The sequence below is a fragment of the Macrosteles quadrilineatus genome, unplaced genomic scaffold (genome assembly GCF_028750875.1).
Source record: "Macrosteles quadrilineatus isolate MER2022 unplaced genomic scaffold, UCM_ALF_1.0 Scaffold_2__2_contigs__length_208266976, whole genome shotgun sequence".
NCBI classification, from domain to species: Eukaryota; Metazoa; Arthropoda; class Insecta; order Hemiptera; family Cicadellidae; genus Macrosteles; species Macrosteles quadrilineatus.
In genome coordinates, this window is record NW_026542595.1 from 91,828,955 (window position 1) to 91,852,919 (window position 23,965).

At 35.0% G+C, this 23,965-nt stretch overlaps 1 protein-coding gene across 5 annotated transcripts in view; it reads right to left on the reverse strand.

Annotated features, from left to right (window-relative positions):
• Nucleotides 1-2,296: 2,296 nt before the first annotated feature.
• The window catches only part of LOC128985460 (tyrosine-protein kinase Btk29A), a 90,240-nt gene continuing 68,571 nt past the window's right edge, over nucleotides 2,297-23,965 (reverse strand). The window contains exons 7-18 of one of the 5 annotated variants that reach the window (XM_054404951.1): nucleotides 19,850-19,902; nucleotides 16,603-16,686; nucleotides 15,596-15,660; nucleotides 13,988-14,053; nucleotides 12,268-12,396; nucleotides 11,631-11,824; nucleotides 10,805-10,976; nucleotides 9,030-9,198; nucleotides 7,844-7,962; nucleotides 7,085-7,203; nucleotides 6,302-6,435; nucleotides 2,297-5,046 (exon numbers count right to left, since the gene is read on the reverse strand). In XM_054404951.1, coding sequence (XP_054260926.1) covers nucleotides 4,945-5,046; nucleotides 6,302-6,435; nucleotides 7,085-7,203; nucleotides 7,844-7,962; nucleotides 9,030-9,198; nucleotides 10,805-10,976; nucleotides 11,631-11,824; nucleotides 12,268-12,396; nucleotides 13,988-14,053; nucleotides 15,596-15,660; nucleotides 16,603-16,686; nucleotides 19,850-19,902 — 1,406 coding nt within the window. In that variant the 3' untranslated portion in view covers nucleotides 2,297-4,944. Of the gene's footprint in view, nucleotides 5,047-5,124; nucleotides 5,315-6,301; nucleotides 6,436-7,084; nucleotides 7,204-7,843; nucleotides 7,963-9,029; nucleotides 9,199-10,804; nucleotides 10,977-11,630; nucleotides 11,825-12,267; nucleotides 12,397-13,987; nucleotides 14,054-15,595; nucleotides 15,661-16,602; nucleotides 16,687-19,849; nucleotides 19,903-23,965 lie in introns of those variants that run through there. The other 4 variants (XM_054404955.1, XM_054404950.1, XM_054404954.1 and 1 more) reach the window with 4 other exon arrangements.

The following is a 23,965-nucleotide window of genomic DNA, read 5'->3' on the forward strand; positions in this document are numbered from 1 at the left end:
GACAAAACTTTATAACTGTAATGTGGAAGACAAATTTACTTATTTCTATAACATTTTAAAATATTACTTCAATTTACATTTCCCTAAAACAAAAATAGTTTCCAGTAACGTAAATAATGGATGGATTGATGATGAAATTATCAATGAGCGTCATGAAATAATTGCAGAACATGACTTATATAGAGATGATAGAAGTAACATAGCATTGAAGAATTATATTAAGGAACACAAGAAGAGATACAAAAATATGATAGAACTTAAGAAAAAAACCCATTTTGAGAATAAAATTAGAAATTCTACCAATGTTAACAAAACTGTTTGGAAAATTGTGAACACTGAAACAAAAAGTAAAAAAGAAAGATGTCATAGTAATATTTCACTCAAACATAACGGCAAAAAAATAGAAGAACCATATGCTGTCGCAAACATCTTAAATGATAATTTTGCTGAGATGGTTGACAAAAATGTTTTACCAAAATTAAAGAAAACCCAACAACATTCTGATCAAAGTATTTCAAACATAAAATTTAGGTGTCAAACCATCGATGAATCAATTTTGACATCCATAATTGATTCAATAAAACCTAAATGGTCATCCGGTTATGATGAAATTCCAATCAAAATTATTAAAGAATCAAAATCTGTTTTGTTAAAGCCACTTTTACATGTGATTAATACATCACTAATAACAGGCGTTTTTCCCGCTCAACTAAAAATATCAAAAATAATTCCAGTATATAAAAAAGGTGATAAAAAAGATCCGCAAAACTATAGACCATTGGCAATTCAACCTGCTCTATCAAAGCTATTTGAAAAAAGTTTACTTTTTCAACTAGTAGATTATTTTGAAAATAACCACTTATTAGATCAAGAACAGCATGGATATAGAAAAAATAAATCTACTACTACAGCTCTAATTTCTTATATTGAAAATGTATTACATAAGTTGGATGAGGACAATTATTATGTTGTTGGCGCCTTTTTAGATATGTCTAAGGCTTTTGATAGCGTGAATCATTTAAAGTTACTGCAAAAACTCAGAGCATATGGAATTAGTGGTAAAGAACTGGACTGGATAAAATCTTATTTAGAGGGCCGCCAACAGTTTGTTAACATTGGGTATTTAGATGGAAATAAGATGTACAATGTTAGATCTAATGTTAGGGAAGTTAAGTATTCTGTTCCTCAGGGATCTGTGTTGGGTCCATTCCTGTTCCTGTGCTACTTGGGAGGGATGCCAAAACATTTATCTGAACGGGTAGAAAACAATGCCCTCTGCTTGTATGCAGATGACATAAGTATGTCTATACATGAAAAGAATATTGAACTTCTAGAAATAAAAATGAAAGATTCGCTCAAAATAATTGGAGATTACTTAAATGAAAAAAACCTTTTACTTAATGAAAACAAAACAACCTTTATCAAATTTGAGTGTAAAAAGTCTGGCGAAAAGATATTTGAAAATTTTGCATGTGAAACCAAATTTTTAGGTCTAACCTTGGACAGCACACTAAAGTGGACCTCACATGTCAATAAAATATGTAATAAAATTAGCTCCGGTATTTTTACTTTAAGACGACTATATCCCCTTTGCAGTAAAGAAATTTTGCGTGTGGTTTATTATTCAAATATACACTCCCATATTGCTTATGGTATTGAAATTTATGGTGGAACAAATAAATCTAACTTAAATGAAATTTTACATTTACAAAAAGAGGCCATAAGGTGCATCCTTAATTTAAATGAAAATGAATCATGTAAAAATCGTTTCAAAGAATTAGAATTCTTTACAGTTTACAGCCTCTACATATATAAGACTATATTATATGTTAAAAGCCGGGAGTCGCAACTGCAAAGACAGCAAGATGTACATACTTACAATACTAGACACAAACAAAATTTCATAATTAAAAAGCATAAAAAAGAAAAATTTAAAGAAAGCCCTGATTATATTGGGGTTACATTTTTTCATTCCCTCCCTTGTAGCATCAGAAATGAGGAAAACGGAAATAAGTTCAAAAAAAAGCTTAAGAATTTTCTAATTAGTGGAGAGTTTTATAATTTTGAAGAATTTACTGCACTATGTTCAAATATGTAAATAAACATGTAAATATGTAAAAAAAATAAAAGATAAAATGGATCAGGAAAATGGTTTTTAGTATTAGTTATAGTTTAAGATTAAGACGCATTCATGTACACATTGTTGTATGTCTGAATAAAGATTTATTTGACTTTGACTTGACTTGAAATATTTCATTTTAACCAAGTCATTAAATGTTTGTAGCAAACTTATTGACTGTTTACAATTATTAACATATGTTCTTCTTCTCACTTTTAATTTCTGACAACAGCTGGAGTTTCATAACAATTTTTGTTTCGCATGTTAATCTTATGGAGAAATACAAAACTTTAAAGGGCCCGGGGGGCCTCACTCTCTAATTATTTCCCTAAAAAGAAAGTTTCCTGCACAGCTTCAAGTTACGCTCTTTTCAATGACACCAAAAACATGTCAATTGGTTCAGTAGTTTTGGAGGAGTAATTGTCACAAAATCCTGCTTGCGTATGAAATAAGTATATAGATAGATTTTGCCAATTATGTGTAAGTGTACTATTGAAATGTCGAAATATTGACAATAATACAACAGAATGCTAAAACCTATGAAAACAATCTATACATACTTTTGATATATGTATCAAATCCTATGGGATTACTTACAATCACAGTTTACAACAGCTTATTTTTACTCCCTAGGGGGAAAAGAGCAACTTTAGACCTGCAACTCATGTATAAAATATGGATGTTTGTGCTGCATGAAAAATGTATTCTTTCGAGTTTGTTATGATGTTGGCATTTTTTACGTTTATTGCAAAGTAACAGACCAAACCCTAGTCTTGTCAGACAGCAGTTTTTCTCAGTTTGATAAGCAAGGTTGACATGAACTTATGATGAGTGCCTAAGGTTTGCCTAAGTTTATCCTTCCTATGACTTAGACCTTCTACCACTATATTGACTCTAGAACATCTCTTTATGAATGATCAATAATCAATAGATATCTATTACTTATGGTTTCTATCACTTCATTTTACCTTTTTACAACACTCCATTGCCTACTTATGTTTTATGATCCAATCCAACAATTTAAATAAGAAACTGCAAAATATGACATTTGTGTACCTATTTCATAGTACTCATGAGACAAAAACTGTAAAACACATTCATAGGCTCGATGCTGGAAGTATTACTAGACATATTAGGAACTACATATCCTTGTAATAAGAGTTACAAATGCCAATTTCTGTTTTACAAATACATCATCCTCCCACCTAAGAAATATATAGGCCTATTTAAAACAAACAAAAAATTAAAACTTATTAAAAAAACCTGCATGACTATTTCAATCCTGGTTTTATTTTTGAGTTGTGGCTGTGCAAGTGTAAACTAAGAGATTTTACTTCTTAGACATAAAAAAATTGGACTAAATAAAAAAAAAGTAAATCACTCAACTGATGAGAAATATTAGGTTTAACTCGAAGCATAAAGCTCAAAATAATGACTAATTACTTAACTATTAAAGTATTAAGTACAATGAAGTGAAATAAGTGGGAAGAAACGGATTAAAAGTATACAAAGAGTTTAATTAAATAAAAGATGGAGTTTAATAGACAAGTTGAAAGAAAACCATTGCGGTTTGTAGTAGTTTCTTATCAGCCTGATCTGAATTATTAATAACTTAAAAAAAGTAAATTTCATAATTATTATTTAACAAGCCTTTACCATATAAACACAAACAATTGTTGTGTCAGAAAGGCAGTGATTGTTACATTATTATGTACGATCATTCCGTTGATGCAAAAACCAAATTATTGAATATACTACAGCAAAGACAGAAAACTGCTGATGCCACAACCAAACATAATAAAATTTATATTTATGTAAAATTAATGTTTATTGTGATATTTATCTATAAAAAAAATCAACATACTTTTATTTAAAAGTTTTGTGCTCAAAAGTCACTTCAAAGAGGTTGGAAAATATACACATTAACTTAATAAATATATCACAAGGCCAGATCTATTTACTGGACACATTTTAAAATTACCATTTAACGAGATATCCAAACTAATAGTTCTGGATTAGCAGCTTTGGGAAAACAGCTTTTGACAAACTAAAAGGTACAAAAACCAGCTGGTATGTTACAGGAATAAATGTTGTCAAATTATATCAAAATAATACAACTCCTGTATTTTCTCTTGAAACTCCAATTTTGGTGATTTTAATTTAGACCGAAAAATACTGCACGGTACAAAAAGCCATACAGCAACGAACTAAAATATGGTCTTAGGGAAATTGAAATTAAAATCGTGGCAATTTACTTCATTAAGGCAGCAATAAACACCTATGTGCAAAATTTTAAGCAGAAAGTGAATGCAAGGTTAGTGATGAATTGAGACAATTCAAAGTTTGTGTAGCTTTGTTACTGATTAAGATCAGCTGTTTCTTTTTAGACAGAACAATTTCTTGAGAATGTTTAAAATTGTATTGCTTCATGATAAAGAAAATACAATAAATTGTAATGGGGCAAATCTTTAATTGCTTAGGATTGTTACGTCTGTAGGGTTATAAAAATACCAACTATAAAAGTTATTACCTATTAGTCTGTCAAAAGGCGCAAAACAACAATTCAAAAGGCTGCTGAAGGATAAGATGTTTAAAAGCATTAGTCAACAGAAGTCTGAACCAAATATTCCACTGTCGCCCAATCCTGAAGTTACTACATAGTTGTAAGAATATAAGTATTTGATAATGGTGCATCACGAATGAAATGGTTTGGTTCACACATCTGGGACTAATGATGATAGAAGTTTAACTAGTAGCTAACATTGCTACTGGAGGGACAGCAGAGCACAAAGAGGGCAGGGCACGAGAGCATGTAGTAGGGCGAGTCAATCAGCCAACAGACCCTGAGATACCACGGACAACTGGTCCTTGAGTGTGCGGAACGATGGTCTATCCTCGGGGTTATGACACCAACACTGACGCATAATCTGAAACATCACCTCAATGTCAATGATGAAAGTCAATCAGTCAACAGACCCTGAGATACCACGGACAACTGGTCCTTAAGTGTGCGGAACGATGGTCTGTCCTCGGGGTTATGACACCAACACTGACACATAATCTAGAACATCACCTCAATGTCAATGATGAAAGTCAATCAGCCAACAAACCCTGAGATACCACGGACAACTGGTCCTTAAGTGTGCGGAACGATGGTCTGTCCTCGGGGTTATGACACCAACACTGACGCATAATCTAGAACATCACCTCAATGTCAATGATGAAAGTCAATCATCCAACAGACCCTGAGATACCACAGACAACTGGTCCTCGAATGTGATGGATGATGGTCTATCCTTGGGGTTATGACACCAACAATGACGCACAACCTGGAACACCAACACTAACACATAACCTGGAACATCACCTCAATGACAATGATGAAAGTCAATCATCCAACAGACCCTGAGATACTATGGTAATTTTTTTATATTTAGATTTTGCAACTAAGTTACCTGAATCTTTTCAAATCTTGTTCTCTTATTTTTCTTTAAATCTTTGTTAGTTTAGTTTTTATTAGATCCTTCTACATCAGACAGTGAGAGATAAGAGGTTTAATTGTACCTTCATTATTTTATTATGGAAAAAAATGTTTTTGCTAGAATGAGGTTGTAGTGGAATAACATGTTTTTAACCCTAGAAAGGAATCGTCATACAGCATGACGCTAAGGATATCAATACGTAAATTTGACGTACATAGGAATTGTATAGTAAGGTATTGTCATACAGTGTGACACTAAGGGTATCAATACGTAAATTCGACGTACTGTCGGCCATTTTACCATACATAAGCCGGTCATTTTACTATACACAAAGGGTATTGACACGTAAGTTTGATGTGTGTTTCAAGAAACTGACTAGCAAGTGCATAAAGAAACACACTACGACCCAACCAAGGCAGCCATCGCAAGGTAAATGTCTGCTGAGAGAGTTGTCGGAAGGAGGGTATTGTCGGTTGAGGGGGTGGGGGGTGAGACGCTAAAGATAACTCGCACTACGTCGAATTTATGTTCCATACCCATCTAGGGTTAAATCTATGGATTCAGTTGTTCAGGACTAACAACTGTAAACTATTTTGATAGATCACTCAAAATTGGATGATTTGTGGGGGTTTTACTTTATTGTTAACATATAACATATATATTTATATCTCTTGATTTACCAATTTATTTTGGAACTTACCTCATAAACTTCTTTGAAACAGTTCTTCGGCTTCTCCAGAATGATGCCACGTTGAACCCTATCCACTACCTCGGTGTTTTTAAGTCGACCATAAGGCATTTTCCCACATGTAAATACTTCCCACATTAAAACACCTGGAAATTGAATATGATTAAAACACCAAACATGAGTAGGGGGTAACTTACTCTATGAATGTTGAAGAATATGGGTACTAAGCACCTACTGTAGATCAAATAGGCACGATTGACCATAAGCATGAACAATCTAAAAGAGAGCTTAAAACTTTTAATTCCTTACATGGCTTAGTATGATTTCTAAACCTGCGGGATAGGGAGGTACAAATGAGAGGAAAAATAGCATTGGACGAGCCTAATAGCAGGCCAAATTAAGTATGTAGTGGAAGAATGAAATGATAGTAAAGGGAATGGAAGCGAGTAAAAGAAAGACAATTGATGTTGTAAAGGGCTATTAAGGGTGTAAGATGGTGGAATGTAATCAGGAATAAAGCTATTCGAAGAGGGGTCTTAAACACCTTAAGATGGAAAAAGCAAGACTATTATAGTATGGACATATGAGAAGAGAGAATTTTTAGTGAAATGTGATGGTGGTAGAGGAGATAGGTGTGTATTATGTGATTTCAAAATTGAACTACAAGCTAAAGGTACAACAAGGTAAGCAGCAAGTAGTTAAGCGAAGAGGCAGAAGAAATATAGACTGTTTTAGTGTATAGTTTGAGGTTTTAGAATCAATATCTATTATCTAACATAATTTGAATACACTCACCGTAAGCCCAAACATCAGACTTGGAGGAGAACCTCGTATAGTTGAGAACTTCTGGTGGAGCCCACTTAATAGGAAACTTGGTCCCACCTGAACTGGTGTATTGGTCGTCAAGCACGTACCTAGACAGAACCACACCGTGTTTACACAACAGGGACTTTGTTATGTAAGTTCTCACTGGTAAACATGCAAACCACATATACTCTTAAAGGTTGTAAAATGTTATCTGATATGCTTATTTAAACTATTTGAAATGCGTTATTTAAATCCTCTGCGAAAATGAGTTTTTTTTACCACAAGAAAAACGGAACAGTGGTGATTCATTATAAAAAATAGTATATCAATTTAATCCTTGAAAATATATTTTGGATTAAGTAGTTATATAACCCTATAGTGCAGTTGGCCTAAAATGTACGTTGAGGAAATACAGTAGACTCCCTCTTATCCGGACTCCTCCAGATAACAGGTTTTCTGGTTAAACCGACGTCCCCAAAAACTGGTTAGGTAACCCAAATATTTTACTTAAATTTTGAAGAGCATTGTATTTAGACACGTGATCACTGGTCTCAAATATTTCCCACGAGAACAGTCGTTGCAGTACAGCCCACTTCCTGCCAATCTAGTCCGGTTAAACCGATGTGTTGATAAGAACTCTCCAGTTAAAGAGATGTCATTTCCGACAAGTGCAGTCCGGTTAAACCGATGTCCGGTTAAAAGGTGTCCGGATAAGACGGAGTCTACTGTATTAACACACAAACTAACCTTGCTAAGCCAAAATCAGCAACTTTGACAACGTTTTCTGAGCCGACCAAGCAGTTTCTAGCCGCTAGATCTCTGTGGATGTAGTTGTGCCTTTCCAGATAGGCCATACCTTTACAAACCTGTAATACCATTGAAATGTCAGTAGAAACACAAATAAATTAATTTTTTATTGTAAAACATTCCATGTGGGTTTAGCAAGAATTTAACTTAAGATTAAAAGACTATACTGAATTCGCTAAAGTTATATTTGATCAAGACATATTGTCTAAACTTTGTGAATAAAGAATATTTGATTGATTGATATAAATATAATCTTGATACAGCTAGTTGTTTGCATATCAATTATACTTTAACCGCGCAAGGCACAGATCCACACCTCTATCCAACTTGCATTTCATTGCTTCAGTGTGAGCTCAGCATTTACAGGAGAGGTTTGTATCACTTGTGCGCATAGATTATTTCCCACCATTTCGTTTTTGTGTTCATTGAGTCTAGCTTCGTGGACTATTACAGAATTTGTGATTGTTTCATTGTGTGTATGTGGCAAATTTGGAATGCAATTATGATCATTTTCAGCAGTGACTAATTAGAGAAGTACACAGACTATAGTCACCAAGTACTACTTCACAGTTAACATATATGAATACATTTGTACAAAAACCATTGTGTTGGGGGTTTAAATGAATTTATTAACAATGACAAACTATACATTTTTTTAACACCAATTTAATGTAGTATATACCAAATATTAATAACCTTCCCGGGTTTTTTTTTTATTTAACACATTCACTGCGGCTCAAGCTTTTGCCGAAAACGGTTGGTACGCATTTTGTGTCTCTAATACCAGTCTATAATTGTGGTGAAAGTTGGTAGTTAATTTCCCTGTAAAGTCCCTGTCTGGCAAGCTTAGAAATCAACTTGTTGTCCCGTCTTTCTCCCTCCAATTGGCAATACAATGGGACAGGCTACGGTCCAAGCCATGCTGCTATCTGTGGGTGTTTTAGCGAACTATGTCGACTCTCACCGAAACACAGCACATCACCGCACATTATTTGCTATTCGCCAGACCGAAATATTTGAAAGTCAATCGCCCGGCAATTCTTTCAACTCTGTGTCTTACTGGGGCTACGCCAACCATTGATGGGCCGCAGCGAATGTGTTTAACAATCTAACATCGTATAGGTACCTGTATGCACATATCTAGCAGGAGGCCAACGTTGGAGCTCAATGTAGTCTCGTGTCTTCTGAGGTAGTTAAGTAGTGATCCGTGCCTCATGTATTCCGTTACTATATATATTGGCCTATGTTTGCTACACACTCCATACAGCTGTACTAGGTTTTGATGCTGCAATTTCCTGAAAAAAAACATCGACAATGTGATAACAATACACAAATGTTTTAACTAAATCCACTAGATATGTCAAAGAAATTCATTATGAGTTAAAGAAAAATGTAATCTCATTATATAGAATTAAATAATCCGCATTTTCAGCATGTAATCAAGAAGTTGTAGACAATTAGTCATAAGGTGACCTATTATACCTCGTACAGTTAGTGACAAAACACATCACTCACTATCCTATCAATCTATCCATGAGTATCCGAGAGTGTCGCAACTCTCATTATCAAGGCACATTATGAACCATCCCTTGCTGGACCTTGATCAAAGTGTTAAGACATAGCATCTACTTAAAATTTAACAGTGTCAACACTTGTAATTTAACACGTGTGTACACTGCTGAGAGGTTGAATTCAACCGACGTCAGATGCGTGCTGAGCGCTGCATGGTCAAAACCGAACTCTCCCATGATAGAAACAGTCAGTGTGAGCCCAGCATTCTGCGGGGAACATTGTTATTGTTGCCTAGTGTAGTGCCAGTTTCGTATGTCATTTTGGTGCAATTTGTTTTCGGATCGGCGATTTGTTGTCTTACTGCGTCAGTGCTTTTTGTACAGTGCAGTGTGCGGTTTGGATTAGATTTAGTGACATGGAAGAGGATAACAATAATGACTATAGTGTAGGTATATTGAGGAAGAAAGAAACCTAACCTCAAAATTGTGATTGACACCTTCTTAGTAGTATTTTTTATTAGAAAAAAAATATATATATATTTAGGGTGTATAGGGTACTTTATCCCTGCTTTTGACCTTCATTTGGCAATTAATCAATAGTAAGGGCCCATTAGTGCTTTTGTTCAGTGCTGCTTTCTGTTGTGTTTTCTAAAATCATGTCCACAATGACTGGACCGCAGTACATACTATAATATGCATCTACTATTGGATGAAACTAAATTTAAACGTTTTTGCGTAATCATCCATGCAGCGCATTAGCTGTTCCGGCACCCAGCCGCGGCTGGTCATCATGCAACCACTCTGAACCTGTTAAATTTACCTTCTTCTAAATACTTATTAAATATATAATTTTCTTCATCTAAATACTTAAAAATATATATAGTTTTTTATCTATGTTCCATTATAGTGTTTTTTTACTGTCCCTTTTTTTGGTTGCTTCCTAATTATTTTGCAATGTTATCTATATGATGCCTAAATTATTTTTAGCACTGCAGCAAACATTTCTATAGTAAAACCAACCATTAAAATGTACAATTGTGTGAAATTCAGGAGCTATACTTAAGTTTTTACACTCACGTCATAACTTTAGCCTCTTCAATGAAATCATCCTCAGACATGGTTCCCTCCTTATCCTTCTTCTAAATACTTATTAAATATATAATTTTCTTCATCTAAATACTTAAAAATATATATAGTTTTTTATCTATGTTCCATTATAGTGTTTTTTTACTGTCCCTTTTTTTGGTTGCTTCCTAATTATTTTGCAATGTTATCTATATGATGCCTAAATTATTTTTAGCACTGCAGCAAACATTTCTATAGTAAAACCAACCATTAAAATGTACAATTGTGTGAAATTCAGGAGCTATACTTAAGTTTTTACACTCACGTCATAACTTTAGCCTCTTCAATGAAATCATCCTCAGACATGGTTCCCTCCTTCATCATCTTGACTGCAGTATCAATGGAGCCCCGCCACTTGCCTCGCCGCACAACACCAAACTGTCCAGAGCCCAGCTCTTCCAGCAACATCAGTTCCGCAGGGTCTATCTCCCACTTGTCTGAAATATCAACCATTATTAGTTAGTTATCTTAGCTGCAGTATAAACGGATTCAGTCTGAAAGTTACATTAAAAACGTGAAACAAGACCAAGCAAAGCCTAAAACAATTAACAGTTGGAGAGAACCATCTTCCGCTAAACTTTGGGCATTTAAGAGTCATCTTGACTGTAGTATTAATGGAGCCCCTCCACTGTGCCCCTGACATGTAGACTATCATTTCATCATCATTGAACGTGCTAATAGTTCTATCATTGCGGTACTTTGACAACATTAAATATGTTATCCATACTTGTATGTTAACTTATCAAGCAGTTGATTTAAGCTTATTTATTTTGATCCTATTATAGATTGTGGAATATCACACATATCTTCATTACAATGCATCTTGTGTAAATAATTAATTCATAAATTTTACCATAGACCGTATAATAGAGGTTGTTGGTAGAGTTGATTCACACTAACAAAATTATTGAAGTGGGAAAGTCTATTGCCTGTGAGTAGGAGAGTGGCTAGATTGATATACTAAAGAAACCCATAATTATTTTTTAAGCACCATAACAGTGTTCAGTAAATTTCACAAGCTGATTTCACAGATGACCTTCTGTAAACAAAGTCTTTCTTGTCTACAAAGAGACCAGAAACCAGGTGCTTACCATGACTGAGGCCTGCAGTGGCTGGCACTGGTCTATCACAAGGTGATGTCTTGAGTCTACTGGCCAACCCCCCGCTGTTGTGCCGGTGGTAGTTCACCAGGTCAGGGATGGTGGTACAGCAGTGCTTCTCTGACAGGAAGAAATCCCCTCGCGAGTTCTGCTTTATGTGGTAATGCTTAACATGAGGGTGTGGACTGAAACAGATTCAAAACTATTTTTCTCTGATTCTTAGTTGCAAATAAGTTTCACTTGTGCAAAAATATTGTGATCTTTAACCTATATGCAAGAATTTACATATACCATTTCCATTATCTGCACCAGCAGTACCTTTGAAAATAAAAGGGTATGTTATTAGTTTTGCCTTGGAAACCAGTTTTGAACCGCAAAATTTGAAATTTGCACAAGGATCCCACTTGCCCATTTTTAAAAGATTAATAGATTTAAACTTGCAGGATTAACAATAAAGCTGTTGATATTTACCGTTGAGTAAATAATATGTAGTTACAAACTCCTAAAGGCAGATTTTTCTCACACTAATTAAGTACTTGTCTTTGAATTACTTTTGGATGAATTTTTACTTGCCTAATACTTTATCAGTAGTCTATCTATTAAATTTAAAGTGATTTTGGTTACTCACACTTTAGTGTATAAAGAGAGGGTGTAGAGGCCTTTAGTGGAGGAATTTCTGACGACAAAGCAGCCTTCTTTGTCTTCTTGTTTGAGCAATGACTCGGCTCTTTGTCTGGACATGTCCCCCACGTACCATCTGCAAAACAACTAACATCAGACTAAATATCACAAATTAATCATAACTGGACATGTCCCCCACGTACCATCTGCAAAACAACTAACATCAGACTAAATATCACAAAGTAATCATAACTGGACATGTCCCTCACGTACCATCTGCAAAACAACAAACATCAGATTAAATATCACAAAGTAACCATAACTACTATTTCATATAAACAGAAGGGTTGTCAGTTTTAAACGTAGCTAAATGTTTTAGAATTTGGCGCTAATTGTTTTACAGTAAAGATTAATAAAGTGCATACGATCTATTAGGACTTTGTTTATAACACAGCATAAACAACACAACTGAAATTGGCATGAAGCTTTTCCTGGTAAACAAACACATAAATATCTCCCACGGTCACGAAAACGTGATCGTCATCTAGCACGATGGCGGCAAAATCATGAACATCTTTACAGCCCTGTAGACATCATCATTGTCTCCCGCAGTCACGAAAACGTGATCATAATCTTGCTCAATTGCGGCAAAATTATGAAAAGTCTAGCGCGATCTCTGCAAAATCGTGAACATCTCCTGCGGTCACAAAAACATGATCGCAAAAAAATTCTATTTATCTCCCCCGGCCGTATAGACATTATCATCGTCTCCTGCGGTCATGAAAAGGTGATTGCTTTCTATCACGATCAGAGCAATAGTTATTTGTGCAACTAGTGAGCAAAGTGAACAATTGCCTCACTCGAGAGAAATTCTTACTCACAAGCCGTAGGCGAGTGAGGAATGGTTTCTCGAGTGAGGCAATTGCACTTTGAACTCGAATTGCACATATATTTTTCCTACAGTTACCATAAAACAAATAAATTGGTAAAGAAACTTAACATATTTTTACACGGAAGTGAACTTTTAATATGACATTTAATGCTGTCACAAATACAACAGTACAACAGCTGACCAGCTGATTTACAGCCAGTGCTGCCAACGTATTTCGCGCGCATACGACCTTGTCTGCATTTTACGCGCTCACTATTTCGTGCCTTCACGTTGCAAATCTTGAGTGAGACAAAGTAATTAGAGTGAGACAATGTTAACATTGAGACAATGTTAACATTGAGACAATGTTAACATTGTCTCACTGATGAGCGAATTGGCCACTTTGCTTCCTCAAATCAGTGAGAGAACATGTACATTGTTAGGTAACTGTAGGAAAAATCATGAATATCTCTCGCTGTCACGAAAATGTGATCGTCGTCTTACACGATTGAACGCAAAATCATTAAAATTTCCGACTTTGATATCAAAATAAAGACAAAATCCCGTCTTTTCAAGACCATTTTGAAATTCAATAGTAATTCTCGACTTTCCCATTTTTCCTGACTACTAGACACCCTGTAAAATATGCCTCTCCTATTGGATGAAACTGAATTCAAACATATTCACGCGCTCAACCATATTCAGAGCATTAGCTGTCCCCGTTCCCGACAGCAGCCAGCCATCACGCAGCCGCAGCAAACTTGTTAATAGATGTTATACATTCATAACCCATATTTTGAATAGTAAAACTACTGCCAAATTCTCAGATATTTTAAATTTATATTTTCATACTTACTCATATTTTTGTAGGCCTAAAAGTTCTTTTTCTTTAACATAATTGCTTGGAATGTAACCAATGGATCTGAAACAAAAATTAAAAAGATTATTATTTTTGTACCTAATACAAAATACTACAAATGTCATTTGAGATAGCCGTTGAACACATGGTAAACTACATACCTACATTTCTAAATTAGATAAAAGAACTTGCAAGAGAGCATGTTCAGTTCACTAATTTACTAGCCAGGATAATCATTACTCACGGAGGGAAAGCTAAATAAAACGTTTGACTTGAACATGTAAAAACGGTGGCAACTGTTTTGTACCACATATTCATTGCGGTCAAAGTGAATCTATACTCAGTACCCTAAACTTTATCAGATCCTATACCGAGACATATATAATAGTGAATTCAAACTGAGATTCAATGCGTCAATGTCAGACACATGTGCGACTTGCGATTGCCTCTATGTTTGACTTATGGAGGGTAAAGATAAAAATTAAAGGAAAGCTATTGAAAAAGTGAGTAAACTTAATCATTTTAGGACAGTGGCAGCCTATTCAGCTTTATTTAGCCTATTATTATGGTTGTCATGAACAATGAACAACTAAAGAATTTCAATTTTTGTAATCAAATTGGGTTTTTGTTTTATTGTAAAGAGTTTTCAAAGTAGCATAGAAGTTTGGCTGCAGATTTTTGGGACTTCATGATGATTGTGATAACAGACTGGAGAGGTAAGGAGGACACAAACACTGACTGATGGAAGTGATAAGAGTTTGGACTTGATTTCCCTTTAGTTTAATGAGCTGCAGACAAGCCATGTCAGGCTTTTGCAGCATGGTGTATAATGATATGTAAAAATGTGTGTTCAATTTGTTTCAAATAAATGAACATCTTTTGGTGGATCTATAAAGAAAGCCATATGAGCAACACAACTGTACAAGTTCTTATAATAAACAACAACTGTTTTAGTCAAGTGTGTCTTCCTCCAAACCTTTCCATAGCAAACAACATTACAGGTGAGTATAAAAACGTTCTAACCAACTACAAAGCTAAGGCTGAGGTAGAAAAACGCTGCAACCAACATCAGAAGGTTTTCCTCTTGTCTCTTTTTTTATGTTAAATACCAACATTTCTACTGTCATGATATGGATATTACAATTTGTAAATACAGGTAACTAGATGAAACTAATGCAATTTTGGAATAAAACTAAATAAATACATCTAAAAACTAGAATCAGTTTTATGGACTTCCTGAAAAATTATTTTGTTGACAGTAAGACGTTATACATTGGGGCCATTCAGATTTTTAAGTATTACTTAGACATTTACTTTTAAGAATTATTATTTTTGCATGAACATTTTATGTGTCAGCATTATTTGTATTCTTTATATCCAATTTCGGGATCACTCTTGACAAAACTCAGTTTGCATAGCTAGCAGATAGTGCAGTGAATCTTTTATTTTGAAAGATGAATATAAACAAGTATAAAACACAGTAAGTTAACGTAATTTATTAAATTCTAACTAAGAAAGTCAGTAAGTACTATTCAAATATAAATTGATCTCTGCTTCAAATACCTAGAGTACAGTTACAATATAGCATGCAATGTGTGTACTCACCCATTATCATCCTTCACTTTCCACCAATGCTCCTGTGAGTCATCTAGTACCTCGTACTCAGCACCCTGTAAACATATTTTGTTACTGCCTGTTGCAAACTGAGACGATAAAAGTTGCATCAATTTCAAATGAATATTCATGTAGGCCTACGGTATTCAAAATTGTAATACAGTAGAACATCCCTAAATCCAACACTTTTAACCAAAACAACAATCAACAAAAAGAGCTTTAGAAAATACCGAAATGTGTCTTAGAAAAGGGAAGAGGAAGTAAAGAGACTGAACAAAGAGGGGTGCCTAGGGTTTGTGGTTAAGGTCGTGACTGCTACACAACACAAACTAAAAACACAACTGGTACGTTAAACCCTTTCAATGCTAGAATTTTTTTGTAATTTTCTGAAAGTGCTAGACTTATTTGCACCGGCAGGATATATCGTCGCTTAGCACTTTTCGGATGAAACGCGAACAACGATATATCGCTCCATAGCACTTTTCAGGAAAAAGACACACTAGGATATATCGTCGCATATCACTGAGTAAGTTATAAAAACTTTTACCAAAACCGGTCAACCATTAAACTCTTATTTTAAAACAGTTAATGAGATTTTTAGCAGAAAACCAACAAACATAGCTTTATTGTTTAACCACCTTCAACTACCTTGTATAAGAAAAATAAATTGTTATAAATATTCTAAATTGATGGATTGTCAGAATAAGATTCTATTGCTACCAATAAATTTTTAACACTCAGCATTAACGAGTTCTGTTTATTTGAAAGTGCACAGAATATGCGAACATTGTGATCATAAGCTGTAGAGACTATATTAACAAAGAGATCCAAATTTTAAAATACGGGAACATTTTTAAGAAACAGCTACAATGTGCTAAGCTTATCTTGTAAATTTAAGAAACTGTGTTCAGTTGGACATTAAATTGGCCTAAATCCAATTTTCGTTTAGTATTTGATTTAAGAATATCCTAAAAAAGACGATGAATTGTAAAACTCACTTTTTCTAAAGACAGGTCGCCTCCTTCGATCGCCTTGAATGGATACAGAGCCACCACGACCTTGGTCCTGACCATCTGATCTTGCTGCAACAGAGAGAGTGGTAGTTTAAACACAAGTCTGCAATATAATAATAAACCCTGGTCTTGGTGCATTTGGAGATTATAAATGTGTTTGAAGAGATTAACACAAACACTTGGTTTAATACAACAAACATGATCTTAAAGTAAAAAATTAAATTAAAAGTATCAGTTATTCAATTATCAACGGTTTAACATTATATTGGATGAGTCTAAATGAGCAAAATTTGAATAGTGAATGTCATAGAAGAATTTATAACATAGATAATGTGTGTAAAGCTGTTGTGTTTATAATTTATAGCAGTTTGTAAGACAAATACATCATGTTTTCAGGAAACTGATCAGCATCTTATAACAAATTAGTAAAAAAAAATGTATATTTTGTAACCTAAAATCAGAAAACTAAAATGTAAAACAAGGTTAGAAGTAAAAATTCCGCGCTAAATACTATATTTAGATCCATCAGTAGCACACTTGAAAATTTACTCAGCATTAGTAGTTGCACTATTGGGTGCAATTGGAAGCTATGTACCTTTAAATCCTGACAAATTGCAACACCAGTTTTAATAACCAAAATCTAAAAAACCAAATGCAATGTAGTACCTTGAATTAAACTCTTAAGGTAAGTACAAGGTTATCCTGCCAACGTAATATTTTTTTAGTCAAAGGTAAAAAATAAATACTTATCAAAGTTCTGAATAGTTAAATTTCAAATAATTTCATGACATTTCACTATGCCAATGATTGTGTGAGACTGATGTACAAGACAGGATGTGCATGTTGAACCATCACTCAATGTCTCCTGCAGGACATCTCTACAATAGAATTACTCATCAACCTACAGGTAATGATAGAACCGCACACCTCATCATTATTGCATACTATTACCAAGAGTAAAACAGCCAAACAGCCACGTTAAACCATAGACAACAAGATTTAAATATAGACAGTCAGCTGTGCTGCGGTTACCATAGGTTCTGGTGCACACCGCTGGGAGCGTCATGTAGTTACGGTGTACGCGCTACGTAAACTACACAGCGCTATGTAATATTTAATTCTTTTTGTCTATGGTTATACCTAATATAAACCTAGGTAATACTCAATTCAACTTTTTTTGTAGGAAACTTATTAGTATAAAATTAATAATAGTAAATCCCATCAAATGGAAGTTAATTTTACTAAAAGACTTTTTTCTAAGCAAATGGCATGATTCGACTCACTGGTCTGTGGCATTATCAGTTTAGTAAATTGTTTTAAAAACTAATAATGTATCCTAATAATTTGGTTTCCTAGAACTAATTAACCCCTTTGAGACTCTCAACAATGGGTTTAATTAACATGTTTATTTTTCAACATTATTCAATCTTATTTTACTCTAAATTAGCTAAGGTCACTTGACCAAGGATAACTTGAATCCCAAATTGTTGGTAACTGGAACCAATTATACTTGATAATATGCTATATTTACCTTATTGAAAGGATTCTTGGGGTTAATTAAGGATAATTGTAACAACAAAATTGTTACATCAAGTACTGTAGTGAGAAAATAATATCTGCCATTATCAGCAGTAAGATAATACATTACATAGATTAATGTATTCAAATAAATTTTTAACTTGTTACCTTAAATATAACAAAGTTACTGACACACACATAGCAAACTAAATACCTATTTTTTTATGTTTGAAAACATTTTAAGACCAATGGAACAAATAGGCCTAAGTGTTTCCAGGAACAATACAAAAATACTCTAATGTAAGACCTTTTTGCACAAAGGAATAAATTTAAAAAATATTTGTTTATGTTCATGATTGGTAAAAATTTCAAAAATGTTATAATATAAATAATATAATAAATCACCTTGATTTACAATCAAACTATTTATTTGCTCAGACTTTAAAAAAAAATTGTATGATAAAAATAATACCTTGTTTATTAGTTCTATATTATCATTAATAAGAAATTAAATCCAGTGATAACCATTATTTAAAACCAAACTATTAACTAAGCTAAAAAAGCAAAGATTCTATAAGATCAGCTCACTTAAAACAAGGACTAAGACTAATAACTCCCAGAATCAATCAACAGATCAGCTGTTAGGCACGTGTAGGGTAGGGTAGTTAAGGGGAGGGGAGGAGGGGCCTTTCCCTGGTTCCCAGGTCGGGTCAGGGACGTTTGCAAAACAGGTGAGCGACAGACTAAAGACTTGTGTAAACAGACTACAGAGACACGACTCTGTGGTGTTGTGATCACTGTGGCTGTGACAATGTAATACTTGAATACTTGAATACTTGTAGTTTCCGTCCGTAGTCCAGGGCAGGAATTGGACAGGTCAATAGGTATACAGTAATAGGCTAATAATAAAAAATAACTTATAATAAAATCACATCCTAGGCCAAAGGGCTCTGTTTTTTAAATTTAGAAAATCTTCCACATCATAAAAACCATTTTTTGTCAGGAAAGACTTGGTTTCTGTTTTGAATTTTGAGAGTTGTTGAATGTAACGGTACAGTAAGTTTGCAACAAGCCTGCATATTGTTGTAAATCAAATACGCCTACGTACGTCCACGTGAAATAAATTAGTTTATCTATAACGTTGCTAAGTTACAGTATTTTACTTTTGAGTATATACCAAACAGTTATAGACAAACCAAGGTTTTTTTATAGACGACGATAAAACTTGTTGCCCAAATCATTAAGTTTTTATGTTATTGGTGGATGAAAGTAATAATATGTTAACCTTATTTGTGTAAAGAAACTAATAGAAGACAAGACAGGCGTACGTGGTTGACATTTTAATACTTGTTGGAAAATAACCTCAAAAGATTATCTTTAAGATTATACTTTACAAATATAATAAAAGTACATTATAAGACATACTATTAACAACAATGTTCAACCCTAACCTTATGTAGGCTACTGATTTTAACCCCACAGTAGGCCTACACAAAAAAGTAAATAATCGAATAAATGACAGTCAACCCTTGGAGAGTAAACATGAATCCATTAGACCTATTTATTTCACACTCCGTCCACTACAGAGGATTTCACTCTCATCAGTCAATACTACTTACTACCACCCCTTCTATCACGTCGTTGGAGGGTAGATATGCTGTGCAGGGGCAGGTTAGTAATAGAAATAGCCTAGATAGAGTGGAGGGTTGTTTACCTTGGTCTTGAGGGCGGGCGTTCCACCAGGCATGACTGGGGTGGACGGGGCTCCTGCAACATGTACACAACCATCAACCACTACTACTACACTACTACAACCACAACCAGGCAGACGAGCAACGAGCGGTGAAGGTGAAAGTGACGACCTCTGGTTGCGTCACAACAAAACAGTAAGGCACTCGCACCGTCGCTTCTGCCTTCAGCCGCCCCCACCTCTACCAGTACACTCCACTCGGTGAATACAGATATCAAAGGAATGGAAGATATTTCCGAAAGATAACCCCCAGGAGAATTTTAAGTACGTGTAACCGGTGTGTTGAGTGTTGACTCGCCATTATACATTGTTGCCGAAACAAACAAAGCCTACAGCATTTAATTTCAAACTAGTGTGCATGTTGCTCGAATTCGAGCAATTGCAAAGTATTACAGGAGTTATTTAAACACTAATAACAGTCATATTTACAATGAGTTTAAAAGAGTCAACTCAAAGATTACCGGTGTGTAGCTCAGACCATGTTTATCTTCGTTATTGATAAATTTAAAGCATTCCGGCCGGTTTTCTCCTTCTCAAAATGCCTCGCTGTAAAGGCAACACAGGTCATCGATAGAGGGCCAATTGAAAACGAAAAGTCGTTTTGGGGTGGTGTTATAAGGCGCATTTGTAACCTTAGTTGAGATTTTCCAGGGTCAGGTGCTGACTGTGATGAGTTAAGCCTATTACGCGCCACTGTTCTGTAGCTGTGGTCGTTATCACAATTACGCCTCCTGTCTATGTTTCGTTGTCGTCGCGTCGGAGGCATTCAAAAGAAAAAAAAAAAATAAACAAATTATAGCTACACAAAACAAAGATAAATGCACACATTTAAGTTACAATCACGCTAACACGATCCGTCATAGCGACACAAAACAACGATAGATACATAAATTTAAGATACAACCATACTAACACGATCCGTCCTGGGAGTTATGTTTACATGTGCTCGATGCGTTTCATTGAATTGAAAAATAAATAACAGCAATTAAATTATACAGCTGATTAAAATGTAAACAATTATGTTCTTCATAAGGATAACATGGGAACTTTCAAAGCCACTGGGGCAGAGCCCAAGGGACCTTTTCAAAAATGTAAAGCCAGTTTGCAAATCTACACGACACTCTCTTTCCAATGAGACGTCAAGGGATAAAATCGGTTAAGAAATGGGGGAGGAGTTCAACCGACAAAGTTTCATGTAGCGTATTAATTATATAGATACAATCCCCAAGAATATAACTGCAACGATGACGATAAGCAAAAAATCAAGGCACGCGATAAAAAAAATTGATTCAAATAAACTACAGACATTACTTATTGATTTGAGGAACTACTTTCTAAATTATTTTATGTCCACATCTAATTGCCTAACTGGTAGTACAATATTTTGTTCAACAGAGCCCCTTGTAGGGCGAACCAAATCAATAAAATTCTAAATAAAATATCCATCGGCTATCGTGTTTCTATTTTATATTAACCAACAACAAGGAACAAGGGATTTTCTTTAACATGTTCAAACTGACTACAGTAGTACAATTCCTAATAATAATTATTGTAAAACAGTAAAATACAAACGTGACTAAATTTGGACTTCATTTGTTTAAATAATTTTCGTTTTAATAAGGAGCAATAGATATCGTATTTAGAGTAACGGAAGCTTTAATTATTTACTTTGAATATTACTCAGTAGAGTGTGAGTCAAATAATAATAAGATCTCTCGTCGATATTTTAGAGACGAAATATCGTTCCACCGAACACATGATATATGAGAGTAAAATTGAAAGATCATGAGCAATGACACCGACATGTTCTATAACAGCTTTGGTTACAGAGTTGACCGCGATACGGATACGATGACCGCGACGGTAGACTCATGATATGTGATATAGGAGACGACTGTCCAACCATCTAACATACTCGATTACACACCTTACAACGGTGTCTGTGGAAGTAATTTATCAATTTCCGACCGAACATTATTCATGACGAGTTAACTTCGTTTAAATAGGGAACCTTATAGTACGGGTTTTCAACCGACCCTTACCACGACCCGAGGCTGAAGAAGAATTTTTTCTGATTTGTTTCCATCCGTACCTATCGTAAAAAAACGTAGACCTACCCGGATAAACAAGGGTTTTCATTATAACTACAATACAGTATATAGAAACGGAATTCTATAAATTTAAGGAAACAGTCAAAACCAATCAGTTTTAAAAGGCATGGCGGGTAAACCGGGCAATATTTTATTCCTGGACAGAGGCGATTAATACGAGCAGCGGTTGATCCAGGGTTGGTTTAGGAGATTGGCTACTATAAAGGTTTTAATTTTTAAGTAGGCCTAGCCTATATGGTGTATAGTTTACAGTACAAATGTTGTTACAAGTACAAAGCAGCCTAAACGACGATATATTACCCTTGTGCGCAATCATTCAATGACATTACCAAATATGAATAAAGGATTAGGGTTGTATGCTTGGAATATATTCAACACTAAACTGAACTTATAAATCCAGGTTCATCTACAATAAATAACCCAAATAACCAAAAATAACAAAACATGTCGTTATAATTGGTTCAATGCAACGACAAGATCATTAGCCTAATAAACAAAAACCACCAAAACTCTTGGCACTTTTTTGGAGAAACGTCGAAACAGGCAATGTACAAGTGTTTGTGAGCTGCAGAGGTGTCTAACAATAGACGTGGGACAAAAACCGTGCTAGACTCTGAATACACAAGTGTTATGGTAATGAAGGGAGGCGCGAGGACATCAAAACATCACTACACACTGGACAGACAGACAGACAGGCAGGATGTCAACTGCTTCTCTGTCTCTGTCAGTGCGAGTGCAGTCAGGACGGTTCGGGAAAGACCAGCGTGACCGGTATAGAGGAATTAATCTCAGTTTCATTTTTGTGTTGTCTCGAATCACTTAAACATAAATAAGAGGTTAATTTACCATGATTTCGTCTAGTGATGTTTAATACATGCTCTATATCAACATAAGGGTAGATGACGATTGTTTCAGATCCTTGTCAAGAATATAATGCCTTTTCATATTTCGGATAAGTTCAATGCAGTATATGTTTTGGATCAAATACAAGTATTCAGTGTAATTTGTAATATAACCTAATACATTGTCTGTGTATACATTGTGTATATGCAATCATGCAATTTAGCTAATTGATGGCCAAAACAGGATAATTATTGTTTTTCACAAAGCGTTGAGTTATTTTTTTTTCTCATACCCCTCTCCTCTTTGAACGCCGTGAGCTAATCTCAGCACTCATATTTTCGTGAGCACAGCTTTCCGGACACCATTCAGGACAAGTCATCTTTCTCGGACGGTTAAGGATTTCTCCCTTCCTGGAATCCCACCGTCAGATCCGCCATCCATATTTATGGAGTGCGCTACTTGTGTGCCTGTATGTCCCTCAAGTGACAGTAGATACGTGATACAGTACCACAGTTCGATCTCGGACTAGGTAACCTACAGTGTGCCAATGGCAATGACCAGACCGGATACACTACAGTTAGGCCGATGTCCGCGTAGCCACAACCCACCTCATCATCGAACATGCGATCATGTGACACAACAACCATCAAAACTCCGTGAACACCCACTGTTTTATAATGTGTAAGTCGTGCGACCCAATTACTGTAGTGTACACTACTGAAATTGATAGTTTTATGTTGGGCGAGTTGAATCGTATCCAGTGGTGTCATTTCATCAAATCCTTCCCACCAATGAGGGGGGTTGCGGGGAAAATTTAGCAGTTTTGAAACAAAAAAGATGGACTTAAAGATAAGCTACTGGTACTGTATTTTAAATGTAAAAGATTATGAAAAAATATGCCAGTACAGCATATTTATTTCTCTATTCCATGGATCAGGGGGGGGGGGCAAATACCCCCCTGCCCCCTCCAAATGACGACCCTGGCCGTACCACGTACCACTAAAGTCATCACATCAGTTGAATCATAAAACCACTGAAGGTCTTGTTGTCACATCGCCGGAGTCAACTACACGCAGTAAAGATAGCAACGTAAATATCAGAAAAGGGAGAGCATAAAATTATGTTT